The sequence below is a fragment of the Oncorhynchus clarkii genome, chromosome 28, assembly GCF_045791955.1.
Source record: "Oncorhynchus clarkii lewisi isolate Uvic-CL-2024 chromosome 28, UVic_Ocla_1.0, whole genome shotgun sequence".
Lineage (NCBI taxonomy): Eukaryota > Metazoa > Chordata > Actinopteri > Salmoniformes > Salmonidae > Oncorhynchus > Oncorhynchus clarkii.
In genome coordinates this window covers 43,607,988-43,619,967 of record NC_092174.1, presented here as the reverse complement: position 1 = coordinate 43,619,967, position 11,980 = coordinate 43,607,988, and the positions used below count along the sequence as shown (strand labels likewise).

Here is an 11,980-nt window from a genome sequence, read left to right as displayed (position 1 = left end):
CACTTTGAGATATCAGCTGATGTAAGAAGGGATATATAAATACATTTGATATCGACATGGTCACAAATGGGCCTTCCAAATGGACAATGATCCCAAGCATACTTCCAATGTTGTGGCAAAATGGTTTAAGGACAACAAAGTCAAGGTATTGGAGTGGCCATCACAAAGCCCTGACCTCAATCCCATAGAAAATTTGTGGGCAGAACTGAAAAAGCATGTGCGAGCAAGGATGCCTACAAACCTGACTCAGTTACATCAGCTCTGTCAGGAGGAATGGGCCAAAATTCACTCAACTTATTGTGGGAAGCTTGTGGAAGGTTCCCCGAAACATTTAACCCAAGTTAAACAATTTAAAGGCAATGCTACCAAATACTAATTGAGTATATGTAAACTTCTGACCCACTGGGAATGTGATGAAAGGAATAAAAGCTGGAATAAATCATTCTCTCTACTATTATTCCGACATTTAACATTCTTAAAATAAAGTGGTGATCCTAACTGACCTAAAACAGGGAATCTTTACTCAGATGAAATGTCAGGAATTGTGAAAAACGTAGTTTAAATGTATTTGGCCGAGGTGTATGTAAACTTCCGACTTCAACTGTACATAGCTTTAGGAGTGAAAATAAATGATAAGACTTTTCATTCTTTCATAATCTTTATTTGTGCTTCATATAAAGAAGTTAAACAATAAAAGAAGAACAGCATGTTACAAAACAAAAAGTAATATACAAATCGTATACTAACCGTCAAAACAATTACCATTAGCTCAGTTCCAATAAACTAATTGTTAATTTTGATACAGTAGAATAAAGACAACTTTCATAGCAACCTATTTGAAGAGGCTCCTTGCCATTAGCAGAGTAGCAACGATGGCCAACCGTCCTGCTGAAGAGTTACTGGGGTGTAGAAGGCTTTTACTCCAGCCGTGTTCTAACACACAGCTTTTACTCCAGCCGTGTTCTAACACATGGCTTTTACTCCAGCCGTGTTCTAACACACAGCTTTTACTCCAGCCGTGTTCTAACACACAGCTTTTACTCCAGCCGTGTTCTAACACACGGCTTTTACTCCAGCCGTGTTCTAACACACAGCTTTTACTCCAGCCGTGTTCTAACACATGGCATTCTAGGTTTGAGAACATCTCCAGTGTTCTTTAAAAAAAAAAACATTTATAGAGCTGATCACATCTTGGTGAGACGAAGTGTATTGAGCTTTACAGCGAGAATCGTGGCACCTGCAGCATAGCTGATCTCTCTCAAAATCCCATTCCAGCAGTCCTCCTCAAATCTGTGGGGAAAGGAGAAAGTGCATTGTTCATTGTCTGTGGATTTTCTACACGGATCCAGCAGGACCATTTTTAGACGGATCACTTTTAATTGAGTACATTCTCAGTGGCTATGACTAGTTGTACTGACGCACGTTCAGCCGATGTTGCCCTTGATGGGAATTGTTTATATATTACAACAGTCTATAACTGCCCCCAGGTGTTGTTCATCTGTGGTTATCTACAGCAGGGGTTTTCAAACAAGCCATTCTATGTACTTGAACTATTGCATAGCTAGCACACCTGATTCAACCTGTCAACTAATCATCAAGTGAATCAGGTAAGTGAATCAGGTAAGTGAATCAGGTAAGTGAATCAGGTAAGTGAATCAGGTGTGGTCGTTCAGGGCTTATCTCTCGTAAACATAATTGGTACTTTAGCCTCTGACTGAGCATCTGACCAGATTATGCAATATTTTAGTTATGGGTTAACCGAGAATAGTTCAGGGATACAACAATGTTAACTGTCTGGGAGTCTCAGAGGAGAGGTTTAAAAAACAACTGATATTCAGTATGTAGTGCCTATGAATGATCTATGAAGTGTTTATAAGACTTAATAAATGCTCTATAAAGTCTTTCATAAGTTGCTATAGCACTAACATTCAGATGTCGTTCATCTCAGTGGGTTGTGGACACCATCAGTATGCAGTGCTTTATGAATGCTCTATAAAGCACTATGTAGTGTGTATGAATGCTTTATAAGATATTATAGAAATTACCTCCAGATGTCGTTCATCTCAGTGGGCTGTGGCTCGTCGCTGATCTCGCTGGGCATCATGGCGAAACCGCCCACAGCGTACAGACATTCTCCCATGCTGATCATGTTCATGGAGCTACGCTCCTGGGGAAACTCTACAAACTCTGACCACCTGGAACACAGCACACACACACACACATTAAAACACACATTATAATAAGATAACAGCATACACATTAAAACACACATTATAATAAGATAACAGCATACACATTAAAACACACATTATAATAAGATAACAGCATACACATTAAAACACACATTATAATAAGATAACAGCATACACATTAAAACACACATTATAATAAGATAACAGCATACACACACATTATAATAAGATAACAGCATACACATTAAAACACACATTATAATAAGATAACAGCATACACATTAAAACACACAATATAATAAGATAACAGCATACACACACACATTATAATAAGATAACAGCATACACATTAAAACACACATTGTAATAAGATGACAGCATACACATTAAAACACACATTATAATAAGATAACAGCATACACATTAAAACACACATTATAATAAGATAACAGCATACACATTAAAACACACATTATAATAAGATAACAGCATACACATTAAAACACACATTATAATAAGATAACAGCATACACATTAAAACACGCATTATAATAACATGTACTAAATGTGACCCAGGCAGTTCTGTGAACCACGCTCCTGTAATAAATAACCATGGCTGAAACCAAAATACTTCCCACTGGGCAAATTCATTGAAATGGCGTGGAAACAACGTTAATTGAACCAGTGGGTGTCCAATGGTTTGTGTTAGCTCCCTGAGGTAATGTCCAGGCTTTAGTTCAGTAGGCTAACATAGTCTTGTAATAACCCGGGTTCAAACCATAGTCTATTACATCACCTAATGAATTAATGACATGAAAAAAAAAAGAAAAAAAAACAATCAAGTACAGTCTTAGGGCTCTATTCAATCAAGCGTTGCAGATTCCACATTAGAAACGTAAAAGGGTCATTTCCAATTGAGCCGACATATGCAGCGTTTACCGGGAATGCAGTCTTCTCTAAAGAGGAGACATTGTCGTTCAAATTTCAAATCACGCCTTTAAACGCTGAACTTCCGCGATGTGGATTAAAAAGAGCCCTTACTTGTTTGTAGCGATGTCATAGACCTCTACAGTGCTGGTGAGTCCTGTGTCTGTAACGCCCGTGGCCACGTAGATCTGGTTATTGTGGACCGTCACAGCGAACAGAGAACGAGCCAGCTTCATAGGAGCTAGCTCCTTCCACTCAAACTTAGTGGGATTGTAGACAGACACCTTCCGTATGCACTTCCTAGGGGACAAAACACAGTATATAAACTTAATGGGGTTGTGGACAAACGCTCTAAGTGTGCACTTCCTAGGGGACAAAACACAGTATATAAACTTAATGGGGTTGTGGACACACACTCTAAATATGCACTTCCTATAGAGAGCAATACGATACAGTACAGTAACATTATACCAGAACTCATATTTTGTGGAGTTTTAGACAGGAAGTAGGGGTGCTGAGCACCACTTGAAAAAAATCAGAAGTGGAAAAAAATGTAATAAAAAAATATAAAATATAAAATAATATAGATTTTTTTTGATTAGCCACCGACTGCTTTTAATTTGATATCGGCATTTGAATTTGTCCTTGTTGTTATTTAATAACCAAGCGGTTAATTTAAGTGGGAAGTGGGGAGCCCTCCTTTATCTGATAACCAAGGGGTTAATTTAAGTGGGAAGTGGGGAGCCCTCCTTTATCTGATAACCAAGGGGTTAATTTAAGTGGGAAGTGGGGAGCCCTCCTTTATCTGAAAACCAAGGGGTTAATTTAAGTGGGAAGTGGGGAGCCCTCCTTTATCTGAAAACCAAGGGGTTAATTTAAGTGGGAAGTGGGGAGCCCTCCTTTATCTGATAACCAAGGGGTTAATTTAAGTGGGAAGTGGGGAGCCCTCCTTTTGTGTGAAGAGAAGGAAAGGAATACGAGTGAAGAAAAGAGGAGGAGAAAGATTAGAGGAGAAAAAGTTGAGAGTAAGACGAGTGACACAAGGAGAGTGAAGAAGAGCAGACAGAGGAGGTACAATGACTTTTTCCAAGACACGGAAATACACTTTATGAAAAACATGATGAGAGAATTTCCATGTATACCCTCAGGTCAAGACGATAGAATGGTTCACTGCACCCTTTGAAATTCCTCTCTTTCAATTGGCAGCCGGAGAAGAACGGCAGTGGTAGAACATCAGCAGACAAAAAAGCTTAAAGCCTCTCTGATTGGCCGTGTTGGTTTGCCCTCTGTCACCACATTCTTCAAGAAGGTAGAGCCTTCCCAAGAACAATATGATTTAGCTGTGCAGGAGGGTGTCTTTGCATAGCACACTATGCAACACATTCATAGTTACAGATCTATGGACTGCACAGCACAACTGACACGAAAGCATTATGAGCCGAAATTTACATGTGCTAGGACAAAATGTGATGCCACAGTGAGTAATGTGTTAGCATTACATGCTAGGACAAAATGTGACGCCATAGTGAGTAATGTGTAAGCACCATGGGCAACTACTTTGGTAACACAGGACCTAGACCAGGTTGAATTTGTGTCCCTGTCCATTGATGTGTCCAGTCATGGACATGTAAAGCTGCTGCCAGTAGTAGTCAGATAATGTCAGATATATGATGGCAGCACATCTATGGAAACAAAACTGCTTGATTTTATTGAATTGAAATGAGAAACAGCAGAAGAGATTGCAGCTGAGGTGCTGGTGGTCATCCCAGAATGTAACCTGGAAAACATTCTCTGCCGACAACACAAATACCAACTTTGGAGGACTGAATAGGCTGGGGAGGGTCAATGTCCATACCAACGTTGAAAATGCTCTGCAGCGGGAGGTGATTGGCTGAGGTTGTCCTGCCCACATTCATAACACGGCCAGAACAGTTTTGGATATGATTTCCCTTGATGTTGAGTACCTGCTCACAAAGATATTTGGATATTTTCACCGTCAGAGTAGAAAGACTGAAGGGCTTTGTGAGTTTGTTGGCCAGGAGTACCATAACATTTTAGGACACAGAAATGTTCGCTGGCTGTCCCTGCTCCCTGCTCTAGAAAGAGTGCTGAAAAGGTGACATTTGAAATCCTTTTTTCTTTCTGAAGACAAATGTCCTGTTGTCCTGCGAGCAATGTTCGGAAATCCACTGACTGAACTTTGGCTGGCCTTTGTCCATGGAAACCTGACCGTATTCAGTGACACGATCAAGAGGCTTGGAGGTCAGGACCGCTGTGCTGTGGAGTCAGCTGCAATTCTGAGAAACATTGAGGCAAAATTGACTGCAAGATGTGATGACAACTTCATTCCCGTTTTGGTCAGAGGACTTCTGAGAGACCTGGAGGACAATGGAGTCATGTCTAAAGAGAGCTTTCTCAAAACATCCCAATCATTCTTCACTACGGCTGTGAACTACTTGCAAGCATGGGGAAAGCACACAGATCAGTTCTACCCAGACTACCAGGACCACTGAATGGCTGTTCAGATCAGTTCTACCCAGACTAGCAGGACCACTGAATGGCTGTTCAGATCAGACAGTTCTGTCTTGTCTATAGTGTTCTGTAGTATAGTTATTTTCTCTGTCACAGTGTGCCTGTTAGACTAACTACATGAAACCGGAATTGTCCCCCATTTATATTTCACAGATAATAACATTGGATATTTTAATGATATTTTGACCACCGAACTGTAAATGTCCCCGGTTTTAATTTCAGAAATCTGGTCACCTCACTTTAAACCTAAAATGAACCTAATGTTGCGGTGATAATTAAGATCTTTGGGTATTTTTTTGTTTGTTTTGTTTGTTGCTATTCTCCAAATAGCATTTGAGAGTTTTTAATTGTGTAGAAGTACACCCCACATTGCCATATCACACCCCCCAAAACTACTTCCTGCGGCTATGATTGTAGACACACAAGCAGCTTCTACATGGCCTGTTAGGTAACACCTCATAATCCAGGTACCACTTATGAATCAGAACCCTCGGGGCCTCCGACATTCGGATTATGATTATTATTCGGTTATGAAGGTTCTCATGCCGCCCTCTACCGGCGGTGTAACAGTGGTGCCCTAAAGTACCGGTAAACCCAGTCGTTCTGTCTTTATCACGACTGTATAGTCTAAATTACACTATAGTGTCTGGCATTGCAAAAGTAGTAAAAATGTTTTGGTACGAATCAACTTTTCCAGCATTATCATGTCGTCAAATTTACTTTAGATAAATGGCAATGTTGTCAAAAAATAGCTAACTAGCTAATGTTATACTGCATCCAAAGTCAATCTGGCGACATCAACATGATGACAAAAGTGTTTTCCTACTATTTAGTGTCCTCCCTTTGAGTGACATTGTAATTACAAGCCACTGTAATGCACTTGACATTAAATCTCCCTCGACGCTCATTGAGTAGAATGCTGAGTTGGCCATGAGTACAAAACAAACGTTCAACACAATATTGTGACGAAACATGCAAACCATGAATAGGGGACAGCGTACAATCTTCAAAAGTGTGACTTACTTGCTCTCTGCCTTTCCTCCTATGACGTAGACAAGGCCATTGTGCGAGACAGTTCCATGACCATAGACTGTGTATGGAAGAGGGTCTGACTCGCCCCATTTAAATGACCTGTAGAACATAACATAGAACCAACAATTAAACATTGTTTCATTAATTGTCTCTTGTCTGTTTAATTTTAATTTTACCTTTATTTAAACTAGGAAAGTCAGTTAAGAACAAATTCTTATTTTCAATGACGGCCTAGGAACAGTGGGGTTAACTGCCTTGTTCAAGGGCAGAACGACAGATTTGTACCTTGTCAGCTCGGGGGTTTGAACTTGCAACCTTCCGGTTACTAGTCCAACACTCTTACCATTGACAGAAAGCTAAAGAGAGAGAGAGGCAGAGACAGAAAAAAGGGGTGGAGTCCCTGTATTGTACTCACTGCCTGTCATAGATCATAACAGAGTCTAGAACGTGTTCTCCCTCTTTCATTTCCTTGCCGCCCACAACAAAGATGGAGTTTTCTGCTTCAGTCAGCCCAAACAGGCAGCGAGGTCCTGGCAGTGAGGGCATCCCCAGCCACTCTCCGCTCACAGGGTCAAACTGGAGGAGAGAGAGAAAGATAACCGAATGGTTAATTGGTACTATCAATGTGGGTCGAACTGGAGGAGGGAGGAAGATACCAGAATGGTTTATCAACGGCATAATAGTTCATATCATTCTGCTTGTAGTAAGTCAAAGTGTCTCTCTGGCACAGGGAGTTTGGTGACAGTGAATGTTATGAACATCTGTTATAACGTCCAAAATGTCAGCAAAGCACATAAAGAAGATGGCCAACAAACAGTCTGTCTGAATGTTAATCACCACCAGGCCATGCAGAGAGACATACCTGACTAATGTTTATTAATAGCAGAGAGACATACCTGACTAATATTTATTAATAGCAGAGAGACATACCTGACTAATGTTTATTAATAGCAGAGATACATACCTGACTAATGTTTATTAATAGCAGAGAGACATACCTGACTAATGTTTAATAATAGCAGAGAGACATACCTGACTAATATTTAATAATAGCAGAGAGACATACCTGACTAATATTTAATAATAGCAGAGAGACATACCTGTAAGAAGTAGGAACTGAGTGGTTCTTCCTTGTTGTCCTCGTTGAGGAGGAATCCTCCAGCCACAAACACCTGGTTCTCCTTGGTTACCAGACTGCAGTGGTTCTTAGGGATCTCTGTCGACTCAGACGCCACGAAACACTCGTTCCCCACCGGGTCATACGCTACGCTCCCCGTGTCGCTGATCATAAGGATCAGGTCCGTCTCAAACATCCCAAACCGAGGGTTATTGTTCAGAATCCCCGGAAGCAAACCTTGCTCATCATCAGAGTCTTCTTCATCTTCCTTGTCACCTGCCATCTTGGACTTCCTGTTCCTTGATCTCTGGACCTCTGGGAGTCTTCCTTTGTGGGCGTCTTTGATCAGCTGCAGCTCTTTCTTGACCTCCGTGTTGGCCTGAATCCACTTGTGATTTTCAACCTTCTCCGTGAAGTAATCCACCGGGATCAGGCGGAAGCGGACGCAGTGCAGGAGATCTGGCAGCTCCTTCACCCTCTCCGTTCTGTCGTAGCCCACCCAGTCCATCAGAGACTCAAACACCACCTAAATGTCCAGGTTAAGAGGACCAGAACGGGAAAAGATTAATGCGTACGTCCCAAATCAATCCATCCATCCATCCATCAACCACCCACCTCCTCTCGGTCCACGTTGAGTGCGTCGGAGGTGATGATGGCTGCCAGCTCGCTGGGGCCCAGCTGGTGGATAAATTAATATACTTTATTGTCAATTGTCACAGAGACAGAAACATTTAAATTTTTCCTTTAAACTTTTTGCTGCAGTGGGCTAAATTAAGGTCACACAGAGTGTTTCTTGGTGGTCTTAAACAAATCTACTTTGAAACAAAAGTATACACCTCACACACATGGTTATGGGTTTTGAAAAAAGACACCTGGACCATGTCAAATTTAGAGTTGAAATGTATGGAATTTTGAGTTTGCATCCCAATATTACACTTTATATACATCACAGAAGACTAAAATATAAGAACCATTTGACATAGAAACACCAGATGTTTGGCTGATTAAAAAAAAGTCAATTAATTATGAACACACACACACACACACACACTAGGTTACCTGGTGAAAATCCTGGTCCCTGATAATGAGCTGGTAACGCTCACAGATGAACTCTCTAGCTGTGAAAGCCAGGCGGGGACAGTCCAACAGAAGCCCCAGCCTGAAGATAGCCAAGCAGTTCCCCAGCACCAGCTTCTCCTACAGGGAAATTTACTAATATCACCTACATTTCCTTATCTTGTTAAAACTCATCCCCAGCTGGCTCTCTCTTAGACAAGGTCTATTCAAGGTCTATTCTATACCAGCTTCTCCCGATGATGATGATGACAGAGAGACAGAGACAGATGCTAGCTGTAGGTATGAGACGCAGACAGAGAAGACGGAAAGAGAGAGAGAGAACAAGAGAGAGACAGAGCAAGAGAGAGAGAGAGAGAGAGAGAGACAGACAGACAGACAGACAGACAGACAGACAGACAGACAGAGAGCGAGCGAGAGACAGAGAGAAAGAGACAGACAGAGAGAGAGACAGATAGACAGAGACAGATGCTACCTGTAGGTTTGAGACACAGACAGAGAAGACGGAAAGAGAGAGAGAGAACGAGAGAGACAGAGCAAGAGAGAGAGAGATAGAGAGTGACAGAGAGAGACAGAGAGAGACAGAGAGAGAAAGAGACAGACAGAGAGAGACAGATAGACAGAGACAGATGCTACCTGTAGGTAGGAGACACAGACAGAGAAGATGGATGGGATCTGGTACATGTTGGCCACCATGAAGATATCCTGGACGTTCTGCTCTGTCAGGTTGATGTCCGAGGTGTAGATGTAACGCAGTATCATCGCCATGACGCCAGGCTCCACGTCTTTCAGAACGATTTCCTTCTTCCCTCCTTCCTCCAGGTTGGACAGGAACATAGCCTTTGAAGAAGAAGAACAATCAACCCATAAATCAATCATGATTGATGATAATATGATTGATGTTAATATATCATATGTGCTCTTTAGTGGAAGCTTTTCCCCAAGGCTGTGAGTGCATACATGTGTGACCTAGCGCAGTGTTTTTTCAAACTCCGGCCTGTGGACCTGTACCGGCCTGCGTGATGTTGTTGACCAGTCCCACAGATGTTAAGTTGACACTGACTTAGTCATTTCTACAATGCCAATTGTAATGTAAGTAACCCTCCAAGGAGTTCAGAATCACTGGCCTAGCGGGAATCCACTACCCACAACCCAAGAATTGCTAGCATCATGCTTGTACTTTGCAGAGTCACACAGCACCAACAAATTACCTTGAAGAAGGGGCTGGAGGCAGCGAGGACCAAGCGGTGGCACGGGAACTCCCTGTCCTGGATCTTCAAGACACAGTCTACAAACTTCTGGTTTTCCAGCAGGTCACAGAGGCCGTCCTGAAGCAGGGTTTGCTGGTACATCCTTGGCTGTTCCACCGGGTCTATCGATAAGGCAGCCATCTTGTTTTTTTTCTGTTAGGTTCTCCTCAGGTCCTCTCTTACATCCTATCAACTTGTAGATGTTTTTTGTGGGAAAGATTTCTAAAACTAAGAGGGTAGGATCCCTGCTCGCTCCCCACAACAGGATAGCACAGTACTGCCTGTTTTCACAGTACAGTCCAGAGAGTGAGAGAGAGAGAGAGAGCGAGAGATGAGGTTGGGTAATGGGGCAGCTAGCTAGTCCACATCGGTAGCAGTTCCTGCAGCTGTCTGTGGCTGTCAGTCTCTCCAACTCAGAGTGTATTTATAGATAATATAGCATATGTAGTCAACACACACATAACTTTACATACTGGAAAGACCCTGTAGTCATTAAGTAGATGCGTCACACTCCTTTTCTCCAACACAGACCTTTCATAGTTCACAATGTTTCAATCCCAAAAGAATCTTTGTCAGGTGTGTTTTGGAGAACATTAGTGTGCTCTACTTCACTATTTATAGTTGGGGACTCACAAAGCTGAGGAATCCATTTTGGTGAGTGTGTAAAATGACCTCCCTACAGTCTCTTTGGTTCTCTCTCTCTCTCTCTCTCTCTCTCCCTCTTTCTCTTCTCTCTGGACAGCCCCCCTACCCCATCCCCCACCAACAGCTGACCTGCAGCCCAAAGGGGAGTGTCATGTTCTCCCCCTTCATGCGCCACTCAGCCAGGCGTGGAAAATCTACTTGTCACATGCACAAAAATGCTTACTTACAAGCCCTCAACAACAGTGCAGTTTTAAGAAAATAGTATAAAAATATAAACATTATTTATGAAATAAACATAAATAAATAAACATTATTTATGAAACAAAACAAAAAGTAACACAACACATAAAATGTTGTGTTACTATTAATATTAATAACGTTCCACCCAATAACAATAACAATAACGAGGTTATATACAGGGGGCACCAATACCGAGTCAACGTGCGGGGGTACAGGTTAGTCGAGGTAATTTGTACATGTCGGTAGGGGGTAAAGTGACTATGCATGGATAATAAACAGTGAGTAGCAGCAGTGTAAAAAAAAAATGGAGGGTCAATGCAAATAGTCTGGGTAGTCATTTGATTAATTGTTCAGCAGTCTGATGGCTTGGGGGTAGAAGCTGTTCAGGAGCCTTTTGGTCCTAGACTTGGTGCTTCGGTACCACTTGCTGTACGGTAGCAGAGAGAACAGTCTGTGACGGGAGGCTGGAGTCTTTGCCTATTTTTAGGGCCTTCCTCTGACACTGCCTATTATAGAGGTCCTGGATGTCAGCTAGCTTGGCCACAGTGATGTACTGGGCTGTATGCACTACCCTCTGTAGCGCCTTGCGGTCAGACGCAGAGCAGTTGCCATACCAGGCGGTGATGCAACCGGTCAGGATGCTCTCGATGGTGCAGCTGTAGAACTTTTTGAGGATCTGGGGACCCATGCTAAATCCTTTCAGTCTCCTCAGAGGGAATAGGTGTTGTCGTGTCCTCTTCACAACTGTCTTGGTGTGTTTGGACCATGATAGTTTGTTGATGATGTGGACACCTAGGAACTTGAAGCTCTCGACCCGCTCCACTACAGCCCCGTTGATGTAAATTGGGTCGTGCTTGGGCCCTCCTTTTCCTGTAGTCCACAAGCAGCTCCTTTGTCTTGGTGACGTTGAAGTTTCCATACTTTAGATAACTTTGCTCTCTTACACGCTATCCCCTTGTGCTGCACTGATG

General features: G+C 42.3%; 1 protein-coding gene across 1 annotated transcript; it reads right to left on the bottom strand.

Moving 5' to 3' along the window:
- Positions 1-645: 645 nt before the first annotated feature.
- On the bottom strand, positions 646-10,709 carry LOC139386686 (kelch-like protein 40a). Its single transcript, XM_071132499.1, has 10 exons — positions 10,086-10,709; positions 9,511-9,714; positions 8,860-8,997; positions 8,416-8,478; positions 7,784-8,326; positions 7,099-7,259; positions 6,675-6,782; positions 3,234-3,419; positions 2,046-2,195; positions 646-1,290 (listed from the first exon to the last, which is right to left on the bottom strand). The coding sequence occupies exons 1-10, from the start codon at positions 10,263-10,265 to the stop codon at positions 1,185-1,187; spliced, it is 1,839 nt and encodes a 612-aa protein (XP_070988600.1). The 5' UTR covers positions 10,266-10,709; the 3' UTR covers positions 646-1,184.
- Positions 10,710-11,980: the final 1,271 nt, after the last annotated feature.

Excerpts from the sequence above, each read along its gene's own strand:
- LOC139386686 (XM_071132499.1), bottom strand. The coding sequence starts at position 10,265 with ATGGCTGCCTTATCGATAGACCCGGTGGAACAGCCAAGGATGTACCAG. Across the intron at positions 8,998-9,510 it reads TCTGTGTCTCCTACCTACAG|GAGAAGCTGGTGCTGGGGAA; the intron begins GTAGCATCTGTC and ends ATTTCCCTGTAG. Across the intron at positions 7,260-7,783 it reads TCAGTTCCTACTTCTTACAG|TTTGACCCTGTGAGCGGAGA; the intron begins GTATGTCTCTCT and ends TCTCTCCTCCAG.